This window comes from Bidens hawaiensis, unplaced genomic scaffold (assembly GCF_021521415.1).
Source record: "Bidens hawaiensis isolate Kalapana, Puna unplaced genomic scaffold, B.hawaiensis_p1.1 tig00008951_1, whole genome shotgun sequence".
Classification (NCBI taxonomy): domain Eukaryota; kingdom Viridiplantae; phylum Streptophyta; class Magnoliopsida; order Asterales; family Asteraceae; genus Bidens; species Bidens hawaiensis.
In genome coordinates this window covers 40,101-55,933 of record NW_027491653.1, presented here as the reverse complement: position 1 = coordinate 55,933, position 15,833 = coordinate 40,101, and the positions used below count along the sequence as shown (strand labels likewise).

The 15,833-nt window shown below is 41.4% G+C and overlaps 1 protein-coding gene across 1 annotated transcript; it reads left to right on the top strand.

Annotated features, from left to right (window-relative positions):
• The first annotated feature begins 10,175 nt into the window (after positions 1 to 10,175).
• On the top strand, positions 10,176 to 14,323 carry LOC143530611 (glyceraldehyde-3-phosphate dehydrogenase B, chloroplastic-like). The gene is made up of 9 exons (XM_077026098.1): positions 10,176 to 10,341; positions 10,484 to 10,597; positions 11,126 to 11,293; positions 11,792 to 11,959; positions 12,647 to 12,807; positions 12,910 to 12,971; positions 13,055 to 13,104; positions 13,550 to 13,956; positions 14,048 to 14,323. Exons 1-9 carry the CDS (start codon positions 10,237 to 10,239, stop codon positions 14,181 to 14,183), a joined length of 1,371 nt encoding a protein of 456 aa, XP_076882213.1. The 5' UTR covers positions 10,176 to 10,236; the 3' UTR covers positions 14,184 to 14,323.
• Positions 14,324 to 15,833: the final 1,510 nt, after the last annotated feature.

Genomic DNA, 15,833 nt, shown 5'->3' with positions numbered 1-15,833 from the left:
ACCCCGTAGTACTGCCCCATGACCATACTAGGCACTCGTCCATGCAAAGAGGTGCGACCCCTACGAGTGGGTGGATCAAACCAGCAGTCCCTACCCTTAGAGTTCCAATGGTAAAGTGATCACTTACTCGAATTCTAGCGCACATACATCGAAAACCATAGATAACCGTTCGCATTGCTCATCATGAAACATAATTTAAACACATAATCGCTTGCATAGCTTGTAAGTATACCATGATAAAACATTATTTAAGTACGTGTCCCTCGCCCCGAAAACAGTTTAAAAGTAGTGAAAACAGTGAAAATAGGGGCTGTGAGACTCACCTGTGGTTCTTGTTAAGGGATTAATCGAGATTCGGGTTTTCTTGGTGTTGGCCTCGGAATTGAAGGTCTAGAATACGATTAAATAACAAGAAGTATATATATTAAGATCAAGAATTAGGAGAATATAAGGGTTGGAAAGCAGATCTCAAGGTTATATTCTCGGCTTACCTAGTAACAGTATCGGAAATGAAAACAACGGATGCTTGGGCGATGATTAGTGCAAGTTTGCAGTTCTTAAGAGAGAAGTTTGAAGTGTGTTTTGGGTGATAATTTAGGTTACATATTTATAGGCAAACTCAAGGGAACACAATCCCTTGCTTTAGGGGATTGTAATCTTTTCATATCTAGGTGTAATGATGATAAAGTATGGAAATTATTATTATTTATTTAAAAGTGGAGTAGTGGATAAAAGATTTTGATTTGATTTGGACAGGACATGCAGGTCTGTGGTTGGTGGGAGTAGGGTGGCTGACAGTTAACTTTTCATGTTACAGTGTGCTTTTTTAGGTACTTTTGTCAGTGTACAGTAAAAAGTGGAAAATCTCTTAAACACGCTACTGTTTCCTTTTGGGCGGGAGAAATCTCCTTACATCTGGAGAATAGACTAAGTGTTCTGCGCGTATCACTTTGTGCGCATAGCTTTCTGCGTGAAGGACATTTCTTTGCTGCGGGTAGGTACGTAACCTTCTCGCAGTCAGGGACATTGAGTTTCATTTGTAGATCCTCCAGGTGGTCTTGGTATTTCAACATAGTGATCAGTTATGTTGAAGTCAATTCCATCTTGGAGCTTCAGACAAACTAGCTCTCAATGTTCCCGCCATGCGGGGAGGTTAGTTCCCTTTCCGCACGCGCATAAACAATTTGGGATGCACCCGCCTTAGCATCATGCGGGACGGTCAACCCATCATAAAGTTAAGTTACATGAAAACATAAAGCCAAAACACTCGCGCATGGCGCATATAACATATGCCCACGCTGGTTCTTATCATGGCGCGCTCGCGCAGGGTGCACATAACAAATACCCGCGCTGATTCTAACATAGCGCGCTCGCGCAGGGCGCACATAACATGCCCGCGCTGATTCTAACATAGCGCGCTCAATATTTACAATCACCTAATTATTAGGTTGATTACTTAGTTTATAGGATTGGGAAATTACCGGGTGTCACATTCTCCCCCTGTTAAGAGAATTTCGTCCCGAAATTTAGGAGACGTCGCTGGCAGAAGCCATGCTCTGAAAGAGGTGTGGGTATTTCTGGCGCATTTGATCTTCTCTTTCCCAAGTGAATTCAGGCCCACGCCTTGAGTTCCATTGAACCTTTACTAACTTGATTTTGCTTCTGCGTAACTTTTGTTCTTTCCAATCGGTTACTGCTATAGGTTCTTCTACGAAGTGCAGTTGTTTGTCGATGTGAATCTCGTCCAACGGCAAAACCAACGTTTCGTCAGATAAGCACTTTTTGAGGTTGGACACATGGAACGTATCATGAACTCCACTGAGTTCGGCGGGTAAACGGAGTTTATAAGCAACCGGACCGATCCTTTCCAGGATCTCAAATGGTCCAATGTAGCGCGGATTTAACTTTCCTCGCTTGCCGAAACGGGGGACTCCTTTCCATGGAGAGACTTTCAAAAGTACTTTATCCCCTACTTGAAACTCCAACGGTTTCCTTCGCACATCTGCGTAACTCTTCTGTCTGTCACGCGCTGTCTTAAGGCGATCCCGTATCTGAAAAATCTTGTCTGTTGTTTCTTGGATCAATTCTGGACCAGTCATTTGCTTGTCACCCACTTCAGCCCAGCACAGTGGGGATCTACACTTGCGCCCATACAAAGCTTCAAACGGCGCAGCCTTGATGCTTGTGTGATAACTGTTGTTGTAAGAAAATTCAACCAATGGGAGATGAGTATCCCAGCTACCTCCGAAATCGATTGCGCACGCGCGCAGCATATCTTCCAATGTCTGGATTGTTCGCTCGCTTTGCCCATCCGTTTGGGGATGATATGCCGTACTCATGTCAAGACGAGTACCTAAAGCCCCTTGTAACGATCTCCAAAACCTTGAGGTGAACCGACTATCTCTATCAGAAATGATGGACACTGGGACTCCATGTTTTGAAACTACTTCTCGAATATACAATCGGGCTAACTTCTCCATCTTATCGGTTTCCTTGATCGGCAGGAAGTGCGCTGACTTAGTTAGCCGATCTACAATAACCCAGATCGTGTCGTAACCCCCAGGTGTCCTTGGCAGTTTGGTGATGAAGTCCATAGAGATTTGTTCCCACTTCCACATGGGAATTTCTGGCTGCTGAAGTAACCCCGACGGCTTCTGGTATTCAGCCTTTACCTTCGAACACGTCAGGCACTTACTGACATACATCGCGATGGCGCCCTTCAGATTGGGCCACCAATACAGCGCTTTAACATCTTGGTACATCTTGTCTGCGCCAGGATGTACGGAATACCGCGTCTTGTGAGCCTCGTTTAATACTTGCTCGCGCAATCCTCCCTTGAGAGGGACCCATATGCGGTTAGCGAAATATAGATTGCCGTTCTCTTTAAGTTCCAAGCTCTTAATCATACCCCCAAGGGATTCGTTTTTAACGAACTCTGGTTTCAAGGCTTCTTGTTGAGCGTCTCGGATGCGGGTAGAGAGATCTGCGCGAATGGTCAACCTTAGAGCCTTGACTCGTAGTGTTTTTATTCGCTCCTTCCTACTTAGCGCGTCTGCTACCACATTCGTCTTTCCAGGGTGGTACTTTATTTCACAATCATAATCATTCAACAATTCAACCCATCTTCGTTGCCTCATGTTTAAATCCTTTTGATCAAATATATGTTGAAGGCTCTTGTGATCCGTAAAGATTATACACTTCGTACCATAGAGGTAATGGCGCCAAATCTTTAGCGCGAAGACAACCGCTCCAAGTTCCAGATCATGCGTTGTGTAGTTCTTTTCATTGGTCTTGAGTTGGCGCGAGGCATACGCTATGACTTTGTCTCGCTGCATAAGGACACATCCGAGTCCCTGATGTGAAGCGTCGCAGTAAACGACGATGTCATCCGTCCCCTCGGGCAGAGACAAAATTGGCGCACTACATAACTTCTGTTTCAACATTTGAAACGCTGCTTCCTGATTTTCGCCCCAAACAAACTTCTTGTCTTTCTGAGTTAGTGCGGTCAGAGGTAGAGCTATCTTGGAGAAGTTCTCAATGAAGCGTCGATAGTAGCCAGCTAGTCCTAGGAATTGCCTCACCTCAGTTGGGGTTTTTGGCGCTTCCCAGTTTTCGATGGCCTTGACTTTGGAAGGATCAACTTGTATTCCTTTCTCGTTTACAACGTGACCGAGAAAGTGAACTTCTCTAAGCCAAAACTCGCACTTGGAAAACTTCGCATACAACTTTTCTTTCCTCAACAATTCCAAAATCAATCTCAGGTGTTGCTCATGCTCGGCCTTGGTCCGAGAGTAAATCAGAATATCATCTATAAATACAATCACAAACTTGTCCAAGTATGGTTTGCACACGCGGTTCATCAGATCCATGAATACACCCGGCGCATTAGTTAGCCCGAAAGGCATCACTAAGAACTCATAATGGCCGTATCTAGTTCGGAAGGCTGTTTTCGGCACATCTTCCTCATGGACCCTAAGTTGGTGGTATCCGGACCGTAGATCTATCTTCTAATAATAACTGGATCCCTGCAACTGGTCAAATAAGTCGTCAATCCTCGGTAAGGGGTACCGATTCTTGACTGTCAGCTTATTCAGCTCCCTGTAGTCAATACACATTCTGAACGAACCATCCTTCTTCTTAACAAACAGTACTGGAGCTCCCCAAGGTGAAAAGCTTGGGCGTATGAAACCTTTATCCAATAGTTCCTGTAACTGATTGAATAGCTCTTGCATCTCAGATGGAGCTAGTCGATAAGGCGCTCGAGCTACTGGCGCAGCTCCTGGGACTAAATCAATACGAAACTCGACTTGTCGCGGTGGCGGTAATCCGGGCAAATCTTCAGGAAAAACTTCCGGAAATTCGCGCACTACTGGCAAGTCTTCAATTCTTCGCTCATCTTCTTTCTTCTCTACTACATGCGCCAGGAAGGCGTAGCACCCTTTCCTTAGGCACTTGCGCGCCTTTAGGCACGAAATCAGTTTTGTCGCAACTCCCCTTCTTTCCCCTTGAATTACCAAGGTCTCTCCGTTCAACAGTGGGACCCGAACCTGCTTCTCATGGCAAATAACTTCCGCGTGGTTCTCGACTAACCAATCCATACCTATCACAATGTCAAAACTTCCCAAGTCTATTGGCAACAAGTTAATATTGAACCCGTGACCTCCCATGACTATTACACATTGTTCAGTTCTTTCGTTCGCGCATAACTGCCTACCATTGGCTAGTTCTATAGTATAAGGTGTGTCTAGCCTACTGGTTGCTAGGCCTAGGGAGTCTTTAAACTCAGCGGATATAAAACTTAGGTCAGCGCCAGTATCAAATAAGACAGATGCAAAATGGCCGTTAAGCAAAAACGTACCGGTTACCACATTCGGCTCTTCTTTAGCTTCGCCTGCGCCGATCACAAAAGCTCTCCCGCGAGCTTGGTTTCCCTTTTGCGGGCAATCCCGACTAAAATGCCCCGGCTTCCCGCATGCGTAGCAGTTGTCGCTCACTCCAGCTTCTCTGATACGGCAATTCATCGCCTTGTGTCCTGGTCTGCCACATTTGGCGCATTCGATTCTTGCGCATTCACCCTCGTGGTGATACTTGCATTTGTTGCACCATGGGCGAGGCCCGCTGTATCCTTTCCTTGATGGTTCCGCGGCTTGGATCGCGTAAACCCTTGCGCTTTCTTGCTTCTTGGACGGTGGCTGCTTGGAGTCGGACCCTCGGTGGTGAGAGTTCCACTTCCTCTTGGGATCAGAGGTTCGCTGCTCGATTCCGCGCGTAGTCAACATACCCGCACGGACCGTATCCCTTGTAAGGGTGATGGCCCGCGCTACCGCCTCATCAAAGGTTGGAGGCGCTGCGGCGTTGAGCGGAACCCTAACAACAGGAGGTAACCCAAAGATATACCTCTCGATCTTCTTTTCCTCCGTGTTTGCCATGTCTGGCACCAACTGGCAAAGCTCGTTGAACCGGTTGTTGTAGGCGTCGATATCCGTTCCTACCATGGTGTGGTTCCAGAATTCCTGTTGTAGGTTCTGAATTTCTGCGCGAGAGCAGAACTTTCTCATCAACATTTCCTTCAGTTCCTCCCAGGTCTTGTGAAGAGCAACTTCTCGCCCCAAGGTCTTCACTTGAAGCTTCCACCAAGACGAAGCTGCTTCTTGGAACATGCAGGTCGCGTAAAGGACCTTCTGGTTCTCACTACATCCGCTAATGGAGAGAACTGTCTCCATCTTGTCAATCCAGTTGTAGAGCCCAATGGCCCCTTCAGTACCCTTGAATGGCCAAGGTTTACAGGCCATAAATGTCTTGTAGGAGCATCCTTTGTCCAAAGCTCCTGATTCGGGTTATGGGGTCTCGTTCTCCTGACGACCCTGACTAGATTCGGCCTTGCTGGCCTCATGTGTTGCGATCGCTTGCGCGATTATTTCCGCGAGTTCCTCGGGTGTCATGGTAATTCCCTTGGCTCTAGTTGGAGGCATTCTCGCTTTAAAAGAGTGAAAATATGTCAAACTTAGCGCATGTACTCTGAGCACATAATGTTTTTATCTTTATTTACCAGACACTGTGTGACCCGTGTTCCTAAGTGTGTGCATAGTTTCTTTTGAAAATATTTTCTTTGAAAAAAATATTTCATGCGATTTCCCCAACGGTTATAGTCTAGGTTAAAACTTCTTTTCCTAGTTCGCTATAACCAGTGCTCTGATACCAATCTGTCACACCCGGCCCTGAGCGGCGGAAACAGCCGGGCGCGCGCGAGTGGGGATTGATAATTAAGCACGGGCCATTGCAAACATTCAAAGTAAGATTTTCATTGCGCATGAAATGTTTAATACAAATACATTACATTGTTTAAAAATTACATAAAAACATCCAAGTATAAAACTGTTGAAGATTTCCACGCCATATCCCCTTGCGCGGCGGGAACAACCACGCGCATCGAAGGGATAGAACTAAAATCTTCCAAAAAGCTAGTTTTAGATGTTCAGCGTGAGGTGCTCTAAGTGTGACTCCATGCGCTACCTAGTTATCTCCTGAAAGACACGTAAAACATTTGAATCAGTATAAACTGAGTGAGTTCACAAGTTTTAGTAACTTGATAAAAATCATATTGAAACACATTTCTGATTTCATGTCTAAACATATGCTTGATAATCCGTATGAAAACATAGATCTGACACATATTTCTGATAAAAATCGTTCCGCGGGCTACGCGCGAACATTACTGGGAACCGTGCTCGTCTGTGTAAGTGGCGCTGCCACTACAAGCGAAATAAGTAATACCGTCCCGCGGGTTACGCGCGAACGTTTCTGGAAAACGTGCTCGTCCATGCAAAGTGGCGCTGCCACTACGAGCTAAATAATGTAATGCCGTCCCGCGGGTTACGCGTGGACATTTCTGAAAAACCGTACTCGTGTATGCAAAGAGGCGCTGCCCCTACGAGCTAATCAATAATTCCGTCCCGCGAGTTACGCGCGGACGTTGTGCCGGAAAACAAGGCGCTCGTCCATGCAAAGAGGCGCGACCCCTACGAGCGGGCTCAACCCCGTAGTACTGCCCCATGACCATACTAGGCACTCGTCCATGCAAAGAGGTGCGACCCCTACGAGTGGGTGGATCAAACCAGCAGTCCCTACCCTTAGAGTTCCAATGGTAAAGTGATCACTTACTCGAATTCTAGCGCACATACATCGAAAACCATAGATAACCGTTCGCATTGCTCATCATGAAACATAATTTAAACACATAATCGCTTGCATAGCTTGTAAGTATACCATGATAAAACATTATTTAAGTACGTGTCCCTCGCTCCGAAAACAGTTTAAAAGTAGTGAAAACAGTGAAAATAGGGGCTGTGAGACTCACCTGTGGTTCTTGTTAAGGGATTAATCGAGATTCGGGTTTTCTTGGTGTTGGCCTTGGAATTGAAGGTCTAGAATACGATTAAATAACAAGAAGTATATATATTAAGATCAAGAATTAGGAGAATATAAGGGTTGGAAAGCAGATCTCAAGGTTATATTCTCGGCTTACCTAGTAACAGTATCGGAAATGAAAACAACGGATGCTTGGGCGATGATTAGTGCAAGTTTGCAGTTCTTAAGAGAGAAGTTTGAAGTGTGTTTTGGGTGATAATTTAGGTTACATATTTATAGGCAAACTCAAGGGAACACAATCCCTTGCTTTAGGGGATTGTAATCTTTTCATATCTAGGTGTAATGATGATAAAGTATGGAAATTATTATTATTTATTTAAAAGTGGAGTAGTGGATAAAAGATTTTGATTTGATTTGGACAGGACATGCAGGTCTGTGGTTGGTGGGAGTAGGGTGGCTGACAGTTGACTTTTCATGTTACAGTGTGCTTTTTCAGTTACTTTTGTCAGTGTACAGTAAAAAGTGGAAAATCTCTGAAACACGCTACTGTTTCCTTTTGGGCGGGAGAAATCTCCTTACATCTGGAGAATAGACTAAGTGTTCTGCGCGTATCACTTTGTGCGCATAGCTTTCTGCGTGAAGGACATTTCTTTGCTGCGGGTAGGTACGTAACCTTCTCGCAGTCAGGGACATTGAGTTTCATTTGTAGATCCTCCAGGTGGTCTTGGTATTTCAACATAGTGATCAGTTATGTTGAAGTCAATTCCATCTTGGAGCTTCAGACAAACTAGCTCTCAATGTTCCCGCCATGCGGGGAGGTTAGTTCCCTTTCCGCACGCGCATAAACAATTTGGGATGCACCCGCCTTAGCATCATGCGGGACGGTCAACCCATCATAAAGTTAAGTTACATGAAAACATAAAGCCAAAACACTCGCGCATGGCGCATATAACATATGCCCACGCTGGTTCTTATCATGGCGCGCTCGCGCAGGGTGCACATAACAAATACCCGCGCTGATTCTAACATAGCGCGCTCGCGCAGGGCGCACATAACATGCCCGCGCTGATTCTAACATAGCGCGCTCAATATTTACAATCACCTAATTATTAGGTTGATTACTTAGTTTATAGGATTGGGAAATTACCGGGTGTCACAGATACCATCGGCAAGATAGTAACCACGTCTGTAATATCTCCCGTTGATAAAATACAGACAGAAAGGTGCAGTGCCATCTGTTACGCTCTTAAACAACGGTGATGTATACAGAACAGTGTTGTCGTTGTTTGAGCCGGGAACACCAAAATAAGAATGACAAATCCATAAATCATTTGAAGCAACTGCTTCTAGTGAGATGGTCGGTCGTTTGATATCACCCCTAACATACGCCCCTCGCAACTCCCGTGGACAATTCCTCCATTCGATATGTGTACAATCGATGCTACCGAACATCCCTGGAAAATGCCATCTAGCCTCGTGTGCGGCGTAAAGACGTGTAATGTCGTGTCTTGTTGGTTTTCGTAGAAACTCTTTGCCATACAATTTTATAATCGCGTTACAAAAGAATTGTAGACATTCACGTGAAGTTCTCTCAGACATTTGTAAGTATTCATCGAATTGTTCGGGTGGGTTACCTGTCGCTAGTTGACGAATAGCGGATGTGCATTTTTGAAGCTTCGTAAAACTTCGTTTGGCCCTCGCGTCGTAAGATTCTTGAAACCATTCTTCGTTTGCTTCGACGTCGGCTACAATCTTTAAAAATAAAGATTTCGGCAAACGAATTGTATTTCGGCTCCTCCACAAAATAGTCGTTCATTAGCACGTCGTGGGCATGTATACGATCACGCTCCACCACTTTTTCTTTGGACGGCTCGGGCCTTCAAGTTCGTTATATAGCAACGGGAACCATTCGAGAATGTCATCGTCTGAAGACGAAGAGCTATCGGTGTCTAAGGGAAGCAAGTAATTCGGAAACGTCATATTTTTTTGTTGTGAATGATGGGGAAGTTTGAGAGTGTTTTTGAGTTGGATTTGGTTTATGTTTTGGTTTTGGTTTTGATTTTATATTGTTTTTTTTTTATTTAACCCCTCCCCCCTCCCAACGGCTCCTTCCCCCAGTGATCAATTTTTTCTTGGAAACCCACCATCACTTGCGTGATGGCCATCACTCAACCACACCATCACGCGCGTGATACACCACCGGCGGCGGTGTTGAGTGAACCCATCACGCGTGATGGGCCTTCAGTGCCCCGGGTGGCCTAAATATTGTAGTACTTCTAGCACAATTATATGTTTTATCTGTAATGCAACCGTATAATTCGAACCAAAACGATTAAACATATACATCAATAAACAGGTTTAACTATTGGGCATGAAGTTAATTAAAAAGTTATGACGAGTTAGAAGTAGAATAGTTTGCCATTAAAAAGATGAAAAGAAAAAAGACCCTGATTGTAATAGTTTGTAGGGTCGGATTCGCACACATGATTATTCTTATTCCATTAGAACTGTATTTCGGGTCATAGTTTATAATAATGGGTCGGGTCGGGTCGGGTGATGCTTCATTTAAGTTGCTATACGACTCTATCCATGTCACAATTTAAATGTTAGTACCATAACGTGCAGAGGATGATATTGTGGTGTAGCTTTTGGCTGTTTGGTTGGTTGGTTGATGGATTATATTGGAAACATCATCTTATTCTTATCTATTTCTCCCGCCACTCAATTCTTGTCCAAATTCTCAACCCCATAACTTTATTATTAATTCAAACATATATATATATATATATATATATATATATATATATATCTTGTATATATAAGGTGAAGAATCGATATACACCTCTGAGTGTGTTTTTAGTTGCAGCCATGGCTTCCAATGCAGCTCTGGCTTCCACCAGAATCCCCGCCGTCACTCGCCTCCCCTCCAAAACCTCTCTCGCCACCTCCTTCCCTTCTCAGTGCTCCGCCAAGGTAAGAATCCTTCGTTTCATACTCGTTTTTCATGTTTTCGCAAATGTCTGTACTGATCGGTACAAAATTGAAAACATCATTATGGTATTCGGTTTGTGGTTTTACTCATTTTCGGTATTGGTATTTTTTTTATAACTTGTAGAGACCGGAAGTTGCGGAATTCTCCGGCCTACGATCCAGCAGCAGCGTGACCTTCGGCAAGTATGTCAAGGACTCATCGTTCTTTGACCCCGTCTCCGCCCAATTTACCACCAAGGTATTCATTCACTCTCTCACATACTCGTGTGTCGTGTGTGTGCATGCATATATGTATGTATACATACAGCCATACAGGCACAGGAGGGTAGGCAGCTTTTAAAGAATGAGTTTGGTCGAACCCGTACAAAATTTTTTTAGTGTTATATATTCATGTATTTTGACATCCCAAACTAAAGTAATAGACAACCGGCCGTCCCTCCATCGAAATTTTACAAACCCGTAGAAAAAAAATTCTTGGTTACGCTCCTATACAGGCATAGCTGTATAGGACATACGTAAGGGTGATTTAACATACAAAGAAGAATTAATATGTGAAGCGTAATTACACAACATATACAACTAATTATGCACAATGATAACTATAAGGCTAGATAATTACGTAACGTATATATATATAACAAATTACACACAATATATTTATAAATAATTACGCAACTTATACAAATAATTATGCAGCTTATATTTAATGTTTTGTACATTAATTCACACATTAACAACCTTTTCGGGTATACACAATGTGAATCAGGCTGCAGTATCAGGATCAGGTACTGTTAAGGTAGAAACCGTTGCAAAACTAAAGGTAGCAATCAACGGATTCGGAAGAATTGGGCGGAACTTTCTCCGGTGCTGGCACGGTCGGGAGGACTCACCGCTAGAGGTAGTGGTGGTCAATGACAGTGGAGGTGTGAAAAATGTAAGTGAATATTGTTATCATCATCATCATCATCGTACTCAGTATATCCCACCAATAGCAAAGCTATAGTAGGGTCTGAGGAGGGTAAGATGTAGACAGCCTTACCTCTACCCCATAAGGATAGAGAGGCTGCTTCCGGTGAGACCCCCGGCTCGATAGTAGTTTTGCATCAAGCCTTGGACATAAGGCACATAGCACTCAATCATCGAGACACCGGCTGATCGGTGCATGTACCCTTGTCTTTCGGCTATCAACGCCACTACATGATGCCTGATTAACCGTCCGTCACTTTTAACGTTATTTTCACGAGATTAGTAAAATAACGTCAAAATTAGTGCAATTTCACTTTTGCCCACCCGAGGGTTCACACATATGTACATCATATGTGTGCACCGCAAGCAGGGCTATAAGTGAATATTGTTATGATGGTTAGTATTGCAAATGGTACAGGTTGTCCAAAGCTTGGTTAATTAAGGTTGTGACTTGTGATACATGTAGGCTTCTCACTTGCTCAAGTATGACTCCATGTTGGGTACCTTCAAAGCCGATGTTAAGATTGTTGATAACGAGACAATTAGTGTTGATGGAAAGCAGATTAAGGTTGTTTCGAGCAGGGACCCACTTAAGCTTCCGTGGGCTGAACTCGGTATTGATATTGTTATCGAGGTATGTCTGGTTTCTTTAACTGTCAATACATAGAAATAATTAGGTTTTAGGTTGTCATATAGTGTAGGTCTAGCAGACATGTCTAAATCAATATTAAATGTGTTAAACAGACCAGACAAGACACGAGCGCTAAAAAGGAACATGACATTATGAACTAATCGTATCATTTTTTTGAACACGAATACTAACCTGTTTATAAACATGTTACATGACACGACTTGTTTAACACGATTAATACTACCTATTTAGTGACACAACAATTAACAAATAACAAGATAAAATAAAGATCACCAAAAAAATTAAGATCCATAATAATAAAGAACAATCGTTAACATTTGTTTAAATAACGGTTCATAGACTTAATTAACAATTCATAATATATGTATATTTTCCAAAAAGAAAAAAATATATATAAATAGGTAAAATTGGGTCTAAACAGGTTAAGTACGTTAAAACATATTTAATTCTAAGATATTTAAATGTGTCTTAAAAACATGTCGACCGATCGATAACATGAGATCCGTTAAGCTCAAATCCAGACCTATTTAACTCCGTGTCGTGTACGTATTAAAAAATGGCAGCCTTTATATATATACCGGTTATGTTTGATTTAACTTGTTTAAATGAACATGTCGTGTTCAGTTTAACTTGTTTAAAGTTTAATTAAAAATCGTATGTAATGGCCAGGGAACTGGGGTGTTCGTGGACGGGCCAGGAGCGGGCAAGCACATCCAAGCTGGTGCCAAGAAAGTCATCATCACCGCACCCGCTAAAGGTGCAGACATTCCAACATATGTTGTTGGTGTTAATGAGCAGGACTATGATCATGATGTTGCCAACATTGTTAGGTACATTTAATATTATGCAACTTTTTATATAAATCTTATACACATGATAATTTCACTTACCAAATTTAAATTTGTGAAATAATAATAATATTACTCGTGCAGCAACGCGTCTTGCACTACCAACTGCTTAGCCCCTTTTGTGAAGATCTTGGATGAAGAATTCAGTAAGCATATATATATAACTGGCTATTTAATTTTGTACAACCTTTTTATTGTAAAAATTAAAACTTTATTTATTTATTTGTTGACATCGTGAAGGGAACGATGACTACAACTCACTCCTACACTGGTGATCAGGTACACCGAGTTTTACTCAGGCTTGTAAACGAGTCGAACGAAGACGAACGTAGCATTTTGCGTTCGTTCATTTAACTTTAAATGACTAAACAATCAAACATGAACAATTAAACAAACAAGGTATGTTTGTTCGTTCTTTTACATTTCGTTTATGTTTGTTCGTTAACAGTTAAACGAAACGAACGGTTCACGACCGTAAAGGAATGAACATAGCTTAATATAGATCAACGAACATAACTGAGTTATAACTAGTTAAAAGTATTGTAGAAAACAATATGTTAGGCCAAAAAAGTTATCAAAACTGTACTAAGTTGTAATGAGCCAAAAAATTAAAATGAATATGTTAACGAACAAACTTAAACAAATGTTAACTAACACAAATAAACGTAGCATAAATGAACAAACAAAACATGTGTTCACGTCCGTTCATTTGTGCCTTATACAGAGGCTATTGGATGCTTCACACAGGGACTTGAGGAGGGCTCGAGCGGCAGCACTAAACATAGTCCCAACAAGCACGGGCGCAGCCAAGGCCGTGTCTTTGGTCCTGCCCCAACTTAAGGGAAAGCTCAACGGAATAGCACTTCGTGTTCCAACACCTAATGTCTCAGTCGTTGACCTTGTGGTCAACGTTGGTAAGAAGGGTTTAACAGCCGATGATGTAAATGCTGCTTTTAGGAAAGCGGCTGACGGGCCATTGAACGGAATCTTGTCGGTTTGTGATGAGCCACTTGTGTCAGTCGACTTTAGATGCTCTGATGTTTCGTCCACTATTGACTCGTCGTTGACCATGGTCATGGGTGATGATATGGTTAAGGTTGTTGCTTGGTACGACAATGAATGGGGATACAGGTATGTTTCAAAGGATATCTGGTTTTTAGATTTTCCTGTTTTTTTTATAATTCTCGAAAGAAGCTAACGTGTGTTACGTTTTGGGTTGTAGTCAACGTGTGGTTGACTTGGCGCATCTAGTGGCAGCTAAATGGGCGGGGGCTACCACCACGGGAAGTGGAGATCCATTGGAGGATTACTGCAAGACGAATCCTGACGAAAAAGAGTGCAAAGTTTTCAAAGATTAATTATCTCTATCTTGTCCATAATATTTTCTTCTCTTTGAGCTTGCTATAAAGTGTCATAGTCATATATATTATGTCTAAACCATATAAAACACATGATTTAGACATTTTCCACCTCTTATATTCATCTTTAGCTTTTATCACACACATTGTTCTTCTTGTTATATTAACTTTTAGACATACAGTTACTTATTTCGGTACATATGTGGTAGCGTGTTGTCAAATATTTGACGTACCCTGTGGTGCGATTACTGGTGAATGATCTAATATAACTAGTAAAAGTGACATTCAAACTAATTGTTTCATGAATGAGTGGTGACATAATAGTTACCACCAAACGATCTATTTTTATGAAGGTGGTGAAATGAACAAATTAGGTAATGGTTAAAAATAGATAGTTTTTAAAACAAGTCGAATAGGTGGGCTGCCTGCAAATTGTCTTTTACCAATTTCAAGTTAGACATGGTTGTACCAATTGTCTTTCTAACAGACTAGTTTTTGTTTTAATTATTGCATATACATAACTGCAATACATTTTCTTTTTCATAAAGAATAATTCGTGTAACTAATATCAGGGTCGTCTCTGAGAGTTATACAAATTTTTAAGCTGAAGGCAAAAACAAATTAAAAAAAATTGGGACAAGTGTCTGGTAGGGATCAAATACAAATGAAATTGACGTGTCAATTGTAAGAATCAAATAGAGTAAATTATATATGCAAGTAGAGTAATTATGTAATTACTCTACTTGATTCTCACAATTAACACATTAATTTTATTTGCACGTTAACTTTTTCCTACTTCTTATAAATGCTTGACGTATTTATTATTACTCTCTCCGTCCCATTTTAAATGCCATGGGACCCAAAACATACAAATTAAGAAATGTTTGATCATTTTATTTTATAAGCTGTAAAATGACAATAATGTCCTTTAAGTTATTATGACTAAAAACAATTTTTTCTTGACATTTAATAGTAAGAGCACAATTGAAAATTAAATTTATATGTATAAAAATGATATTTAAATTAAAATAACCAAAAATAAAAAAATAGATATTTTGAAGGAGTATATTTTTTAATGGCTAAAATGTCTCTAAATTAAGCTAAATTGCCTGCTTCCCAACCAATCAAATGTATTTTAGTAGAGATTTAAATGTCTTACAACCAACTTATTTAATATGCATCAATTTTCTTTGGTGTAATATTAAATTAATTTATATTATTTACAGAAAAGGAAAGGTGACAATAATAAATGCTCCAACTCTACCCCAATTGTCTTGATTTTTTTGAAAGATAATTTTCTTGTGTTACGATAACGTATTCTTTAAATTTGAAGAGCCGTATTGTTCAATTTCGGTCCGACTATGTTATCTTAACAAATCTCACGTTGGTTTCATAGTTTGACATAAATGTTTCTTAGGAAAATCATATTGTCAATTTGTCATGTGTGATTTGACAGTCATTGTGTCACCACAAGAGCAAAACTCTCTGGCGTAAAACAAGTAGACGAAAACCTAGATGCGCTCGGGATTCGAACCGAAAAATTGGAATGATGATTTATTGATTAATGAATAATAAACCAAAAGAAAGAAAAGTTAATTGAATATCCTTTATTTTCTTCTTTTCTTTCCCTTTAAAGCTTTACCAAAATCA